The sequence below is a fragment of the Nematolebias whitei genome, chromosome 23, assembly GCF_014905685.2.
Source record: "Nematolebias whitei isolate Nwh7 chromosome 23, NemWhi1, whole genome shotgun sequence".
Classification (NCBI taxonomy): domain Eukaryota; kingdom Metazoa; phylum Chordata; class Actinopteri; order Cyprinodontiformes; family Rivulidae; genus Nematolebias; species Nematolebias whitei.
The window spans coordinates 21,011,010-21,028,806 of NC_056520.1; the positions used below are offsets into that span (position 1 = coordinate 21,011,010).

The window sequence follows — 17,797 nt, forward strand, 5'->3', positions numbered from 1 at the left end:
ATAAATATATATATATATATATATATATATATATATATACAGTATATATACTTATATATATATATATAAATAAATAATATTTTATATAAATATAAAAAACTAAACATTTAATGTAGTAAAAACCTAGCTAAAGGTTCAAAGGTGTAGTAGGGTAGCTAAAAGTATCAAAAGGATAACAAAAAATGTGGAAAATGCTAAACCATCAATAGTGCAGTGCAAGTCAACAGTAGTTAAATGTTTGCTAAAATATAAAAGTAGCAAAAAGCTAGCTAAAAGCTAAAAGTAGAACTATCTTGTTAAAAACTAAAAGAAACAAAATGTACAAGCCAAAAGTAACAAATGTTATTTAACAGTATTCATTGGGGGCTGAGATGAGTTTGAGGTAGAGCAACCGATCTGGGACCAGAAACCCGGGCTCGACTCCCCGCCATTCCCACACGTTGTTGTGTCTCTGAGCTAGACGCCCAATCCCTAATTGTTCCTCGGGCGCTTACATAGCTGCCCACTGCTCCACCTGGGTGTATCTCACGTGTGATGGGTTAAATGCAGAGAACTAATTTCGCCATTGTATGGGAACATACAGCTTGTGAGATGCTAACCTTTGGTTTGTTAAGGTCATCATTATAGCAGTCACCCCCCCAAAAACCATCTCAAACTAAAACTTTAAGCGACTAAACTTTAAACCAAAAGCCTAAAATGTTTTTTATGTCTTCAGCATAATGCGTTTATCTGGTTTGACGTGTCTGGTTCATGTCATCGTGTTTGTTTGAACTCTTTATTTGTTTAGATCACTTGGCACAGAGGTATTGCCACAGAGCTATGAGGAAACTCGACTCCCGAATTTGAAAAACAGCTTTTTCCGCAGGCTTATCTGACTTGTTAATTGACAACTTTTTTTTATTAAACTCAGCTATTTATTCCTGACAATGTTTTTGTGCTAAAAACCTTTGACCACTTAATGTTAAAGAGGTAGGAGTAAACCTGGACTTTCATCTAGCTGAAAGTAAAACGTTTCATTTTTGCTCTTGTTCTTGCAGAGCATCTGCAGAACCGTAACAGGAAGTGGTCAGTCAGCTGATGTGGAGATGTTCAATTATGATGGTAAATTTCATTAATTTTTTTTTATTGTGAATTCAAAAAGAAAAACCTAATACTTTGATCTTTGGTGATTAAAAATATCGCTTTTTTTTTACTTTTAAAGGTTTGACTCCGCTTCATGTTGCAGTCCTGTCCCATAACGCTCTTGTTAAAGAGACGAGAACTCTTGAGAACCCATGTTCTTACATGACATCGGAGCTGGCCCACAAGAGACGCATGTACGTGGAATGTATTAGGACTCTGATGCACATGGGCGCCTCTTACGGGACAAAGGTAACTGTTGCAACAACCAAACAATTAACCCTTTTTACAGTTATTAATGCATGTGCTCAGTGTTATTTTGCGATGTATTGTGGCTGAGATGTATTCATGCCTAGTTGCGGTTCATTGAAATATAAAATGTTTATATCTACCTGTTTCAGCTGCTATGAAGTCATTCAAACAACCGATAACATTGCACATTGAGGACATTTTAATTAATGCAATGTAAAATACCATCCATCCATCCGTTATCTTCTGTGTGCTCCGAAGTCGGGTCGTGGGGGCAGTAGCTTGGGCAGGGAGGTTCAGACATCGCTTTCCACAGGCACCTCTTCCAGCTCTTCTGGGAGGACCCCAAAGTGTTCCCAGGCCAACCGAGATGCAGTCTCTCCAGTGTGTCCTGGGTCTTCCTTGGGGTCTCCTACCAGTCGGACATGCCCAAAGCACCCCAGGAAGCATCCTTACCAGATGCTCGAACCACCTCAACTGGCTCCTCTCGATGTGGAGGAGTAGCAGTTCTACTCTGAGTCTCTCCCTGATAACTCAACTTCTCACTCTTTCTCTAAGGGAGAGTCCCGCTATCCTGTGGAGAAAACTCACTTCAACCACCTGTATCCAAAATCTCATTCTTTTGGTCACTACCCAGAATTCGTAGCCATAGGTGAGGGTAGTAACGTAGACTGACCAATAAACAGAGAGCTTTGCCTTACAGCTCAGCTCCCTCTTCACCAAAAAGGACAGAGTGCAGAATACTACAGACGCTGCACCAACCTGTCTGTCAAAGACTCCTACTGTAATACCAATGAAACCATTTTTAAAACAAGTTTCAATATCAAAGTTAATAAGAAAAGAAAAGTAAAGAACCAAATCACTACAGTTGAACACAGACCTTGAATGCTGGAAGTAGCTATAAATGTATTTGGCCACATGGTGTTTTAGTAGATGTAAACAGGTCAATTACCGGAATGCCTCCTACAGGACAACGGAAACTGTTACAACATTCGAACAATTACCGGATGCGATTTGTTGGTCATTGGTGGCTAAAGTTTAGATTGTTGCACATGCAGGGTTCCCAGCAACTCTGGAAATCAGGGTAAACCTGGAAAATGGCTTTCACATTTTCCAATTTTCCAGACAGGGAAAACTCAAGGGATTGGAGAAAAACATATAAAATCAGGGAAAGCTCAGGGAATCTGAACACTGATCTACTGATTAAAATCTTATCTTTCAGAGATTTTAACATGGCCATGTATTAATACTAGTATTCTAATATCATTGAGTCCATGTTCTGCTTCTACAGTGTGCACAGTCCATGTATTATTACTGATTGGCTTAGGTGGCTTTTTAGCCTGACCGATATGGAAATTTTAGCTATTGATGAACCCGATATTGGGAGGGGTAGGTGAATGCCGATAATCGACATACAAACCTGATTCCAAAAAAGTTGGGACACTAAACAAATTGTGAATAAAAACTAAATGCAATGATGTGGAGGTGCCAATGTCTAATATTTTATTCAGAATAGAACACAAATCACAGATCAAAAGTTTAAACTGAGAGAATGTATCATTTTAAGGGAAAAATCTGTTCATGGCGTCAACAAATCCCAAAAAAGTTGGGACAAGTCCATTTTTACCACTGTGTGGCATCCCCCCTTCTTCTTACAATACTCAACAGATGTCTGGGGACAGAGGAGACTAGTTTTTCAAGTTTAGAAATAGGAACACTCTCCCATTCATGTCTAATACAGGCCTCTAACTGTTCAATCGTCTTATGCCTTCTTTGTCGCACCTTCTTATTTATGATGCGCCAAATGTTCTCTATAGGTGAAAGATCTGGACTGCAGGCTGGCCATATCAGTACCCGGATCCTTCTCCTACGTAGCCATGATGCTGTGATTGCTGCAGAGTGTGGTCTGGCATTATCGTGTTGAAAAATGCAGGGTCTTCCCTGAAAGAGATGACGTCTAGATGGGAGCATATGTTGTTCTAGAACCTGAACATAGTTCTCTGCATTAATGGTGCCTTTCCCGACATGCAAGCTGACCATGCCACAAGCGCTCATGCAACCCCATACCATCAGTGATGCAGGCTTCTGAACGGAGCGTTGATAACAACTTGGGCTATCCTTGTCCTCTATGGTCCGGATGACATGGCGTCCCAGTGTTCCATAAAGAACTTGAAATCGTGACTCATCTGACCACAGAACAGTCTTCCATTTTGCCACACTCCATTTTAAATGACCCCTGGCCCAGTGAAAACGTCTGAGCTTGTGGAGCTTGCTTAGAAATGGCTTCCTCTTTGCACTGTAGAGTTTCAGCTGTCAACGGCAGATGGCACGGTGGATTGTGTTCACTGACAATGCTTTCTGGAAGTATTCCTGAACCCATTCTGTTATTTCCTTGACGGTGGCATTCCTGTTTGAGGTGCAGTGACGTTTAAGAGCCCACAGATCACGAGCATCCAGTAGTTTTACGGCCTTGACCCTTACACACAGCGATTGTTCCAGATTCTCTGAATCTTTTGATGATGTTATGCACGGTTGATGATGATAACTGGGCAGCACGGTGGCGCAACTGGTAGAGCTGCTGCCTCTCAGAGAGCAGGTCCTTGGTTCAAACCTCGGTCCAGGGGCCTTTCTGGGTGGAGTTTGCATGTTCTCTCCGTGCATGTGTGGGTTTTCTCCGGGTACTCCGGTTTCCTCCCACAGTCCAAAAACATGCATGTTAGGCTGATTGGTATCTCTAAAATTGTCCCTAGGTGTGAGTGAGAGAGTGAATGGTTGTTTGTCTCGTTTGTCTCTATGTGTCCCTGTGATGGACTTGCGACCTGTCCAGGGTGTACGCCGCCCCTCGCACAGTGATTGCTGGACATGGGCACCAGCGACCCCCGTGACCCAAAGTGGAATAAGCGGGTAAAAATAATGGATGGACGGATGGATGGATGGATGATGATAACTTAAAAGTGCTATCTTATGCTGGGTAACACCATTCTGGTATTGCTGCACTATCTTTCTGTGCAACAATGGTGGAATTGGTGATCCTCTTACCATCTTGGCTTCTGAGAGACACTGACACTCTGAGAATCTCTTTTTATACCCAATCATGTTGTCAATTGACCTAATTAGTGTTAATTGGTCTTCCAGCTGTTCGTTATATGCTCAATTTCAATAATATGAATTACGAGGTATGATTGGTGTATGCACGTACCGTAGGTTACAGTATCACTGTCAGCTCTGAATGGGACTCTGCTCTCCACCAAAGACGCCAAGTTTGAGTGTTTTGTGTGACTGAAATACCTCCTGGGATTTCAGGATTTACTCAGGGAAAAATCAGGAAATTTTGTTTTCCTAAAATGCCTCCTACAAGACATGGGCCACCATTACAAGAACTACTTACCAGATGTGTTCTTCGTGTCACTGATGGCTAAAATTTAGGTTTGGGAGCCTCCTACAGGCTAAAGGACCATAACAAGATGAGTTTTATTCCAGTCATTGTCGACTAAAGTTATCATCAACACAAACTAGATACTAGGGATGTATGATATTGGATTTTTGGCCGATATCCGATATACTAAAACTCATTTGTCCGATACCAATACCGATATTATTTTCCCTAGACCTACCTACAGAGACTACATAGCTTTCTCTGCTGTGGAATTTAAAATACTACATTATTCTACATCATGTGTCAAACTCAAGGCCCGGGGGTCAAATGTGGCCCTCGTTGACATCTTATCTGGCCCCCAAGATATTTTAAACGTACTTTTATTATTTTAATTTTTTCAGTAATCTTTGATTATGATGTTGAAAGTGAAGCAGGGAACATCAAATGAGACCAATCAAACTCTTGTTGAGGAACCTGCAACTAAGAAAAGATTGTGGGTATCCAACTTGAGTTAATGTAGATTCTGAAATTGGCCCTTAGTTTGAAAAAGTTTTTAATTTTGGCCCCCTTTTGTAAGTGAGTTTGACACCCCAGTTATAAATGGTCTTTGTCAATTTGGCCTGCTACCAAATGCAGATGCCAAAAAGGGGGCTGAAATGATGTAACACTATATAAAAAACAGCGCCTTTTATATTGGTGAGTTATTTTGATGGAATGGCCGATGTCCGATATTTAACTTTATTGTTAATATCGGCTGATACCGATATCATGCCGATAATATCGTGCATCCCTACTAGATATAACCTTTAGGATGGAGGCTGCAAATTTGACTATTTCTTCCTTTTTTTGTCTCAAGGATTTAAAAAGCGGAAGAACTTGCCTTCACATGGCTTCTGAGGATACAAATTTGGAGCTGCTCAACATCTTTCTCGAACAGCCAACGTCCCTGGCCTTTGTGAATGTTAAGGTTTGTGTCTTTCACTACAAACAACCAGAATAACGAGGCAAAGAGGAGGCGCAACAAATCTGTATGGGTGAGAATCGTTTCCCTCGTTCATTTCAGACGTTCAGTGGCAACACGGCCCTGCACATCGTCAGCTCTTTGCAAAACTACAAAAGTCAAGTGGAAGCTGTGAAGCTGCTGATGAGGAACGGTGCCGATCCGGGGGCGAGAAATTATGAAAATGAGCTGCCGTGCCAGCTGGCACCCGACGGCCCCGTGGGTGAAAAGGTGAGTTTTGTCCGGTTACACTTGCAAATTTTTCACAAAGACCATGTATTCATCACATATTAAATAACCTTTTTATATTTTATAAGTCGCGTGAGGGAGTAATTGTTGGTTTCAGTTATCAGTCCTCACAAAACAAATGTTCTTGTTTTTTTATGTTGGCATTTTTTTCCGCTGCAGCGAGCTGTAGCTGCCTCTTTAATTCCTGGATCCAGATCACCACCAAAACTTAATCATTTGTTCTTTTTGACAACCTCAAGATTTCTCCAAAATTTCATGAAGCTCCATTAACAATCAAAAAAGTTCAAGACGAAAACAACTGGACCAAAGTTCATCCAGGTACAAATCCAACGGTTTCTTTTTTTTTTTTTTTGTGGAGAAGTTTCGTCCTCCATCCAAAGGACTTCTTCAGTCCTAGGAGCCACAAACAAACTGGAGACCCACAAGCACCAACTCCCTTACTGGAAAAAAAATAGTTTGCTGGTGATGAGATGGTTTCTGGGGCCCTCCCTCTCCCCTGTCAACTCCTCTAAGGCAGCCATGCCAAAATGGTTCAAAACACCAAAGTTCATGCTCAATAATCCAGGTACAAATCCAACAATGTTCAGTCAGGTCATCTGGATGTTTTTTTTTTAAGACATTTCGTCCTTCAGCCAAAGGACTTATTCAGTTCGAGGAGCCACAAACAAACTGGAGACGCACGAGCACCAACTCCCTTAGTGGGAGAAAAAAACAAAAAAACAGTTTGCTGGTGGGACCGCCCTCTCCCCCATCAAGGTGTCAAGGCTCCTTAGACTGAAGAAGTCCTTTGGATGAAACATCTCAGAAAAAAAAACCCATCCAGATGACTTGACTGAACATTGCTGGATTTGTACCTATTGAGCTAGAACTTTGGTGTTTTGAACCATTTTGGCATGGCTGCCTTAGAAGAGTTGATGGGGGTGAGGGCGGACTCCATAAACCATCTTATCACCAGCAAACTGTTTTTTTTTTCCACTAAGGGAGTTGGTGCTTGTGGGATTCCAGTTTGTTTGTGGCTCCTTGGACTGAAGAAGTCCTTTGGATGAAGGACGAAACGTCTCAGAAAAAAAAAAAAATGCCCAGATGAGGCAGCTGTGGCTGAGTGGTTAGAGCAGTCCTCCTCCAATGCAAGGTTCTAATCCACCAGCAGTCACATGCTGAAGTGCCCCTGGGCAAGACACTGAACCCCTCATTGCCTCTGATGTGTGTCCCATTAGTGTATGAATGTGATAAAGCTCTGATTAGTCTCTTTAGAATGATTTGTTTAGCTATATTAGTGCTGTATGAATGGGTAAACGAGGGCACAGATTGTAGTGTAAAGCGCTTTGAGTGTCTTGATAAGATAGAAAGGTGCTATATAAGTACAGTCCATTTACCATGACTTGACTGAACATTGTTGGATTTGTACATGGATTATTGAGCATGGACTTTGGTCTAGATACATATACAGATTGCCCTGTCAATTCTCACAATAGGGTTTTGTTAGTCTGACTCACAGAGGAGCCACTCTGGTGACATGGATGAAGTTCTTGATTGGAGTGAAAGTGACCAGGTATCAGGCCTAAAGCTGCATTAAAGGTTTTTGAAAGTTGAATTATGAAACCTCTTCCTCTGTTTAAAGATGGTTTCTCTCATTTTACAAAAAAATGTCTTCCTTCATTCAAACCATCGGTCTTCGAAGTCCAAAATGTGAACATTGTGATCCTCAAAATTATCCCCAATTAACAATCCATTCGTAACATTTTGAGTAATATTGCGCAGACAAACCTACGTGGACAAAAACATATCCTTGGCGTAGGTTAAAAAACAACAACAAACAGGAAATCATAGAAAGTTAAGTGTGTTGATGGAAACTGGGAAATTTATCACGGAGGTGTGGCTTTGATTTTAGTTTTAAATTTCTTTCTGCTTTTTTTATTTTTAATCGCTGTAACTTGAGTAAAATCTGTTAAAGTAAAAGAAAAACAAAGTCTGAATGGGTCTTAGGGTGGAGATTAGGCGTTTTACTCTATGAAGGAAGAAAGCTTCTGACACAGTTTGAGGGAGAACAAAACAATGGCCGAACTCGTGAAGGAAAAGGTTTTTCTAAGAACGAGTAAAACTAACCTGCAGCTTTGTCTTCTTTTCTCCAGGTGCGGCAGATCCTGAAGGGGAAATATGTTCATGTTTAAGTGCACTTTCCAGAACACTGTCAGTTAGACAGTCAGCTCTATCTAAAAATATTTGCCCAGATGCGGCAGATGCTGGTTGTTTCAGTGAAACATTTCCACACGTTCGTTACAATGTAACGTTTATACGAGCTTTTGCTGGGCTCTGTGGTACGAAGCAGGAAGTAGGAGCAACTTTTAAGTTCAATGACGGTAAAAAGAAAAAAAAAACTCATCTGGAGCTAATTTACATAAAAGGTCAACAAGGGAGACTGTTTTATAACAATCTGCAGTCTTTTTGTTTGTGCGCTGATAAAGAAAATTCAGCTTTTCTTTTAGAAATTATTAGATTGTATGTCACTCATTACCACCTGCTGTGACTTTGGGTTTTGGTGCAACTTCAGCTTTTTGAAATATTTAGCCTTTTCTGCCTTTTTTTTTTCTAATAGGAAATGAATTGAGCTCGTTTTACATCCTTCAAACCTTTAGATCTGTTCACAACCTTTTACTGCTCCGTTCACATTTTGTTCTCCTTCAGCTTCTTTCAGCAAATGGAAACTTTTTTCAGCTACTTTCAGCTGTTTTTTTTTCTTCAAATTTGTTCTGCTAACTACAACATTTTTTGTGCTTCTTCTAACTTCTTTCTGCCATTTCCAGCTTGTTATGCTCTTTAGCTTATTTCTAGAAATTTCAGCTTTTTTTATTTTAGCTGTTTAGCTGTTTAATGGTAATTTTGGCTTTTTCAGCCAGTTCCACATTTTTTTTGTACTCATTTAAACTTTTTCAGGCTTTCTCAGCAAAAATGTGCTCTCTCCACTTTCTTCTAGGAATTTAAGCTTCTTTCTGCCATTTTAGCTACTTTTCAGCTTTTTTTGTTTGTTGCTAATTTCAGCTTTTTTCTGAAAACTTTCAGTTTTTTGTGCTCAATTTTGCTTCTTTCAGTATAATCAGGCAAACATGTTCTTTCTGCTTTCTTATGCTAATTTAAATTTTTCTACCTTTTCAGCTAGCTTTTTAGCAAATTTTAGCTGTTTTAAGATAAATTCATTTTTTTGTGGTATTTTTTGCTACTTTCAGCCTAATTAACTTCTTCTGCCAATTTTAGCTTGTCATGCTCCTTTCAGCTTATTTCTGTTTCAGTAATTTAAGCTATTTAGCTGTTTATATGATCATTTTAGCTTTTTCAGATCATTCCAAAATGTTTGCACGCATTTCAGTTTTCAACCTCATTCAACAAAAATGTGCTCTCTCCACTTTCTTCAGGTTTGTTAAGCCTTCCACCTTTTCAGCTACTTTTCAGTTATTTTTGCTGATTTCAGCTTTTCTTTAGCTAATTTCCAAATTTTTGTGCTCATTTTTGCTTATTTAAACCTAATTCAGCAAATATGGATTCTTTCAACTTTCTTTTAATTTAAACTTCTTGCACCTTTTCAGCTACTTTTTAGCTAATTTTAGCTGTTTTAAGAGTTTAAGTTTTTCACTTTACAATTTACAAGTTTTTTGTGGTATTTTCTGCTACTTTCAGCCTAATTAACTTCTGCTAATTTGTTCTTGTTATGCTCCTTTCAGTTATTTCAGCTACTAGTTAGCTGTGTTTGTGCTAATTTTAGCTTTTTCAGATCATTCCAAAGTTATTGCACTTGTTTAAACTTTTTTCAGTCTCGTTCAGCAAAAATATGCCCTCTCCACTTCTGGTAGTTTAAGCGTCTTTCTGCCTTTTCAGCTACTTTTCAGTTATTTTAGCTGATTTCAGCTTTTTTTAAAGCTAATTCCCTAATCTTTGTGCAATTTCTGCTTATTTAAACCTATCAGCAAATATGGATTCTTCCTGCTTTATTTCTGATTTACTTGATTTTGTATTTTGCTTTGTGTGTTACCTGTACAGCACTTTGGTTGGCCTTGTCGCTGTTTTAAGTGTTCTATAAATAGAATGGTATGGTATTCTGCTAACTTAGGCTTGTTCTTCCTTTTCAGCTACATTTCAGCATATTTTTAGCTGATTTCAGCTGTTTTAAGCAATAAGCAGTCACACAGCATTTTCACAGGAAATGCAATTTCCCCAATTATTTTTACATTAATAATAATAAATAGCTTAAAATATTGTTTTCTTAGGATAAAGAAATGCCTTATGCAATCTTTATAATCTGGATTATTTAAACCAAATAAGTTAATCAGGATGTATTAAACCTGCTTTGTACTACAGAGCCATGTTTTATTTTTTTCTGCTGGGGATTGTAATGTAGTAATTATTACTGGTAGGCTGTATATATAATTTGTGGTTCAGTTAATGTAGAAATGTTAAGTTTTTTTTACATATTTTAACTACTGTTTTACTTTTAAAGTGATGTATGACCCTATGTGAGTTAAATTGATGTGATGCAGTCAGAGGTTGTGGGACTTTGATGAAATGTGGTGAGAAATCAATTAAATGCGTTATTTCAAAATGTACTGATGATGTTTTAACGACTCTATTGCACATTAAAGTGATGGTAACAAACCAACTGAATTAAGTTGCATCATTGATTCTGAATTTAATTTGATACACGTAAATCTCAGTCGTTCCCGTTTCCTTGCTCAGTTTACAGTTTGCACCCAAAACATATGAGGCTCAAACCAAAACATAGCCATTCATGATGAAATGGAAGGAAAACTCGCGTACAGAGCGAAGGCAACCGTAACTGTCCAAACCATGAAATCATCACTGACGAATATAAATATAGAAAAAGTTTTCTCTCAGCTGGTTCAGACAGCTCTCTTTGTCCAAACTGCTACGTCATGCGAGTTTATTTCTTCTTCTTCTCCTGTGTGCTGGTGAACCACTGGTCCAGCAGCTTCTTGCTGTAATAAATCTGCCAGGCGTGCACTTGCACAGCGATGATGATCACGAGGTACATCACCGACACGGCGGAGAAGCCGAAAATGAAGCGGTACGCTTTGCCGTGGCGGTAAAGCTGCTGCGCCACGGGGAACATCTCCATGCCGCCGTAGATGAGCGGCGCCACGCAGAAGAGCCCGGCGCTGATCATGGAGATGACCAGGTAGCTGATATTGTTACGAGGCAACGCCAGGAAGCTGAAGACTGTAGGGACTATGCTCAGGAGGTAGGGGTACTCCCACTGGTATGGAGAGGCTACCACTTTGTGAGAGACGAGACTCAGTTGGCTCACAGTCACCTGAAACAAAATGGACAACATTTGAGGAATAGATTCATTTTTTTTTTAATTTTTACTAATAAAGTAGCTTGAAACCAGAGATGCACCAATCCAATATTAGTATCGGTATCAATACAGATATCGGGGGAAATCTTGATTGGGTAGACACACTGATACGATATTAATATATCGGGGGGGGGGGGGGGATTATCTTGTTTGGACATCGGTAGAGATGCACCGATCCAACATTAGTGGGGGGGATTCTTGATCGGGTATCGATAGAGATGCACCGATCCGATGTTAGTATCGGTATCAATACAGATATCGGGGGAAATCTTGATTGGGTAGACACACCGATACGATATTAATATCATATCGGGCGGAAAAAATATCTTGATCGGGTATCAGTAGAGATACACCAATCCAACATTAGTATCTGTACAGATATCGTGTGTGTGTGTGTGGGGGGGTGTTAATTCTTGATTGAGTATCGATAAGAGATGCAACGATCTGATATTAGTATCAGTATCAGTACAGACATGGAAAAATTCTTGATCGGGTAGACGCACCGGTACAATATTAATACATGTGGGGGGAGAATCTTGATCAGGTATCGGTAGAGATGCACCAATCCGACATTAGTATCGATACAGATATCGAAAAAAAAAAATTCTTGATTCATTTCAAACATTCATTTGAAATGTTTGTTGAAGTATTTTTTCATGTCTGAGCAAAGTTGTCAACCTATCGTTTTTATCAGTTTCAGTATCTTTATTATTTATTTTACATTGGATGTTATACTCATAATTGCACCGACTGAACAAATTAAAGTTGTGTTGTTTTTACGTTTGACCAAGCTTGTGAAGCTATCCGTGTGTTGTACTAGTGCAGATTTTTCAATAAATTTGTAATTCAGTACATTTATGTCTGTGTTTAAAAAACAAATGTTTTAAGTTAATTCAGCACCGATTTTTCACAAACAATATCGGATCGGTATCGGATCGACAAACAGACAATAAACTTTTAAAACTAAACTTATTTTAAGACTGTGTTGCTGTATTTGCATATTGCCCAGGACATCCATGTAAAAGAGAGTAATAATCTCAATGACTTCTTCCTGGTAAAATAAAAGGTGTAAAAATAAAAAAATTTAAAAAAAATAAACACTCAAATATCGGTATCGGAAGTGAAAAAAAAAAAAAAAAAAAACCTGGACCGGTGCATCCTTATTTGAAACACATCCTTAAAAATTTGTCCTGACCTGAGCAGCCATCAGCGCCCAGAGCAGCAGATGAACAATGTTGAGTTTACGGATTTCAGACTTCAACGCTACACTGGAATAGACGAGGGGAAAGTCAAGAGTTACAAGGAGCAAGAAAACGCAGAGAAATAAGGAAAGTTTTATACGACGGAACCAACCTCATCTGGTAGTGAGAGGCGACCCGCTCCCGGTGCTGAAAGTCGCTGCCATCTGTGCCCTCTGCTCTTGGACCAGCTCGAGAAGCCATGGTGCTGATGAAGGCGTGACGACAAAACAAAACATGGGTTTTAAATCAAGCAAAACTCTTTATGATGGCTTTTTAAGTTGCTGTGCTTCATTTTAAAACACAAGTGCACAATTAATCTGGCGTTATATATATATATATAGATATATTCACACACAATTACGATACACGCTCATGACCTTTGCTTGATAAGGTCATCAGTTCTGTATAAAAAGCACTTAAAGAGTTATGATCTGGGGCAGGCCCAAAATAAATTCCCGAGAGCCACAATTTATCCAGCTGCTTGGAACACCTGGAGCATTCTATTTCCAAACAGACAAATGACTAAAATCATTGGCTCCCTAAGTCCAGAATTGAATGCAAAATCTTACTTCTAACCTAGAAAGCCCTCAACAACCTAGCTCCATCTTACATTAGAGATCTTATTGTTCCACATTTTCCTAACTTCGCTCTTAGACTGCAGGTTTACTCGCGGTTCCTAGAGTTTCCAAAAGCAGAATGAGAGGAAGATCTTCCAGTTATCAGGCTCCTCTCTTGTGGAACCAACTTCCAGTTTCTGTCTGTGAGGCTGACACATTATCCAGTTTGAAGAGTGGGATTAAGACTTTCCTTATTGATAAATCCTATAGTTAGGGTTGGCTTGTTGTGCTGCTATAGGCTTAGCTTACAGGAGGACAAATTGACCTAATTTCTTAAAATGAGTTATTACAACTGAATCACCTTACAACCTAGCTGTTTTTTGTTACATTTTTCTTTTAAATACCATTTTATTTTCACTTGTAAATTCTCAACTTGTACACATCCTTTATGGTCGTCTATTGTTGTCCACTGTTGTCATCACTCTTTGTTAAAATCAGGTCTCTCTTGTAAATGAGTCCCCGAGGCTCAATGGGATTCAATTCAATTCAATTCAAAAATACTTTATTAATCCCAAAGGGAAATTATTTGTTGCTGTAACTCGTTATCCTCATTTCATTAAGAGATGTTATAGATGCTGATGGCTGTAGACAGGAAGGATCTCTTGTAAAGGTCCATCCCACAGTGGATCTTAAGAAACTGGCTGCAGATGCCGTCTGATCCGTCAACCCAGACTCGGCTGGCCTCTCGGTTCCCCCGGGCTGTAGGACCACCTGAATGCCGGGCAGAACTCCTCCCAGAGCGATGGCCACTCCTCCCAGCAGTCTGCTGAGCTCCTTGTCGCTGCGGACAGCCAACTGTGAGTGCCAAGGGACGATCCTGTCCTTCCGCTGTCCTGAGCCGTGTTTCCTGCTAGTTCCAGGATCTCAGTGGTCAGGCACTCGAGCACAGCTGGCAGGTAGATGAGAATGCATCCACAGAACATCCTTTTCAACTCATTTGAGATTTGGGGCTGTAGTTGAGCTATTATTTGAGCTTTTGAGATGTTAATCAGCTGCTGTTGGTTGTAGAAAACTGCCTTGTTGCCATGGTTACGCATCATAACAAATGTCCAAAACTAAAAAGTTTCAGTGAAAAGCCTTCCAGCTGCACAACATCTGATACCAGAGGAAACAATCATCCAAAAAAAATGTGACTTACATCCAGAAAAAGAGGAATTAAAGTTTCCAAAAGCAAAACCTGTCTAAACACAGGTTGAATGAATAGTTTTCATTTGATACTATTTCTATGTTAACATGTGATTCTTGACCTGCCATTGTGCATCTGTCCTGAGATGACTTCTGCTGTGACTTGGTGCTATAGAAATAAACTGAATTGCATTAAATCAATGTTTCACCCGGAAGCAAAACTTCAGGATATTATGTCCAATTTCCCCATTCGTGGTGGAGTATTTACGTCTTATTAACGCAGCTTCAATCCCCTGGAGACTTGTACAATTGTCTATAATCCAAGTGAATATAATTTATACACTTTAGTCTTCTCGGTGAGTGAAACAGCTGCAGCAGAGCCGCGCGTGCAGCTGTTTCACTCACGGCTAGCGTTGCTAAACTAGCATGTGTAGCATTTCAGCTTATTATATATATATTTTTTTTAATTTTATTTACCCAAACCGCTTAATTTGCGAGTTCAAAGAGTACTAACAAGCGCTCGACTCCACCTCTGTTCCCAGCTGTTAAAGGCAGGCTAAATGAAAAGGTCCGTTCAAAGAAAGCTAACAGGCTTTTCACTAGCTCAAATGTTAGCTACTATAGATCACGCACTGAGTGGATAAGCTTCAGATACAAATCAGAAGCTGCATTTTCACTTATTGACAACGACTCTTACCTTTTTATTTCTTGTTGCTATAAAAAAAAAACTATAATTCAGCTAACTACAGGCTCGGTAGCTCGCTAGCTGATTGGAGCGTAGGAGGAGGGACGAACAGGTCTCGACGTGTGACGTGTCGAATCATGATTGGTCCTTTTTCTATGTCAGTCTCTTGTCACTAGAATTAGATTAAATTTGAAGTAAAGAGATGGATTTGGATCGATTTTGTTTTCAATTTATTATTTGTAAGATTCAGGTCTCTTGTAAATGAGTCCACAAGGCTCAATGGGATTAACCTGTATAAATAAAGGTTGAATGAAAAAAAAAAAGTTTATCGTTTTGTGTGTTTAATATTAGACCAGTGAATCTTTTTCAGTGAACTGTATGTCATTCTTTGAATTTTTGTCACGTTTACTTGGTGTTAAAAAAATGGTAAAATATTAAACTCTTATTATTTCCATAGTGTAAATTATGAATTCACAAGCCTTTTGATTTTAAAATGCACAACACTGATCGTACTGACATAATCTGGTTTAAATTGAATAAATACTAATCATGACTGTAAAAGATGGACATTTGACTCAAAATGCATCAAATTAGGCCAAAACACACATATAATTTTTTTTCTTTCTTCTTTCGGCTGCTCCCTGTGTTGGGGGTCACCACAGCCAACAAGGTGGGACTAATGAGGGTGGGGACAGGTGTGGGTGTTTCACCTACCCCACCCACGTTTTTGATGTTGTTGGTACCGGGGGCTTGAACCGACGATCTTCCGATCACAGGACCACCTTCTCCAACCTCTGCGCCCCCATTCCCCATATATATGCTTTTTTCAAATAGGAAGTTGGTCCCAGCAGTTCTTCCTCTGATCTCATCCTCAAATGGTGTCCCCATTGAGTTTGTTGATTCCTATAAATATTTGGGTATCTTGGTCGACTCACATCTCTCTTTTAAGCTCCATGTGGAAAACTTGGTAAAGAAACTGAAAGTTAAACTGGGTTTCTTTTTCAGAAACAGATCCTGTCTAACTCTGAATGCTAGAAAACACCTTGTATCTGTGACTTTCCTTCCCTCCATTGATTACGGTGACGTTATTTACATGAACGCTCCTCCAAGATCTAGTAGAGTGCTGTATGAATGGGTAAATGAGGACACAGATTGTAGTGTAAAGTGCTTTGAGTGTCTTGAAATAAGATAGAAAGGCGCTATATAAGTACAGTCCATTTACTTCTAAGACTTGTGTGAAACTCTGATTATGTTTTAAGTTGTATTTATTCAGAAATATACAAAACTTAAAGGATTCACTACTGTTTGCTTGTAGAACCTTCACGTTACCAGTTGTTCTTGCCGAGGTCGGACGATTTTCCCCTCCTCTTCCTCTCCACTTTGCTTTGCTGCTCTGTCTCGTCCGTGAAACTGCTTCTGAGCCTTTTTTGCATATCTTCCAAACCATAATTATGGACTTGATTTGATCAGTTGGTCCCTCAACACAATTGATAACATTTCTTCGAAGAGAACACAGGCTTTAGGCAAGCCGATTTGCCCTGTTGGCACTCACGCAGCTGGATATCTCATCGACTTGAAGACTTGATGATGTGTCTATCTCTGCTGCCATTTGTGGATTTTAAGGATGCAAATTTAATTGGATTTACAATAACTGGTTTCTGCTTTTTGGATTCGGCTAGTTGCTGGTTTTATCAACAATCAAGGAAGTTGTCAGCAGCAAATTTGGACCCAATCATGCTGCTTGTCTTATGATGGCTTGGTTTGTGCCTCAGGTACCCAGACTCAAATGCTTTGGGCTAAATGGATCAAATCTCCAGGATTTTACTCAGGCAGGTTCCATCGGTGTGGCCATGTAATTTGGACATTTTGGAACCGTTTGGACCAACACAGACTCAAGGTAGATGTCATTAAGTTCTGCCTGTCCCCAAAACAACTGTGTGATTATCTGAATCTGGCTCCCCTGGCTGGCCTTAAATGTATACATATACACAGGGCCGGATTTAGGAGGATGGGGGCCCCTGGGCTGGAGTCAGGATGGGGGCCCCTGGGCTGGAGTCAATACTGTATATGGGGGCCCTATATATATATATATATATATATATACATACCAAGGTTTTTACAGAGAACATCTTGAAAAATATGAAGAACAAAATACAGATTTCCATTTATTAATGACACTTCTGCATTCATCTTATTTTGAGGAACTAGAACCACAAACACTGTTGTCTGCCATTGTAAAATAATATTCCCTGATGCTCCTCCCCAATGCGTAAGATGCGTCAAAAGTGGCCCAATAACAAGCAAGCATTCAAGATGGACGTTTTCCAGAACAAATTGGAACATTTTTCATCGGTGCTGTCAAAATCATCATAGTCATTGATTAAATTCTGACACTATCCATTCACAAAAACATAAAACATCCTTCGGGGCCCCTGAAATGCCGGGGCCCCGGGCTGCAGCCCCTGTAAGCCCCTGCTAAAATCCGGCCCAGCATATACAGACCCTTTCCAAAAAATTAGAATATCATGGAAAAGTTGTTTAACTTGACCACAAGGTGGTATTAGACACCATTTTGTTTCACATCTGAAGCATCCAAATTTAAATTTGAAAAGCTTTGGTTAAACTAGATTAGGTTTTAAATGTATAATTTAAAAAGAAAAGGAACATTTTACAAAATGCCTGAGTCATCTATTATTGTATTTTTATTACAATTAATTTTTTTTCTTTGCTAAAAAGCAAGCTTTTTAATATATGCATTTTTCTCTCTCATA

General features: G+C 39.5%; 2 protein-coding genes across 2 annotated transcripts in view; one reads left to right on the forward strand and one right to left on the reverse strand.

Moving 5' to 3' along the window:
* The window catches only part of LOC119429094 (NF-kappa-B inhibitor zeta-like), a 14,094-nt gene extending 5,930 nt beyond the window's left edge, over nucleotides 1–8,164 (forward strand). Inside the window, exons 6-10 of the mRNA XM_037696812.1 lie at nucleotides 1,038–1,101; nucleotides 1,226–1,371; nucleotides 5,601–5,711; nucleotides 5,808–5,975; nucleotides 8,126–8,164. Of these exons, the coding sequence (XP_037552740.1) occupies nucleotides 1,038–1,101; nucleotides 1,226–1,371; nucleotides 5,601–5,711; nucleotides 5,808–5,975; nucleotides 8,126–8,164 (528 nt within the window). The remainder of the gene's footprint in view (nucleotides 1–1,037; nucleotides 1,102–1,225; nucleotides 1,372–5,600; nucleotides 5,712–5,807; nucleotides 5,976–8,125) is intronic.
* Nucleotides 8,165–10,658: 2,494 nt separating this feature from the next.
* LOC119428862 (protein jagunal homolog 1-B) lies at nucleotides 10,659–15,147 on the reverse strand. Its single transcript, XM_037696555.1, has 4 exons — nucleotides 15,039–15,147; nucleotides 12,712–12,804; nucleotides 12,554–12,626; nucleotides 10,659–11,313 (listed from the first exon to the last, which is right to left on the reverse strand). The coding sequence occupies exons 2-4, from the start codon at nucleotides 12,798–12,800 to the stop codon at nucleotides 10,924–10,926; spliced, it is 552 nt and encodes a 183-aa protein (XP_037552483.1). The 5' UTR covers nucleotides 12,801–12,804; nucleotides 15,039–15,147; the 3' UTR covers nucleotides 10,659–10,923.
* Between the last annotated feature and the right edge of the window lie 2,650 nt (nucleotides 15,148–17,797).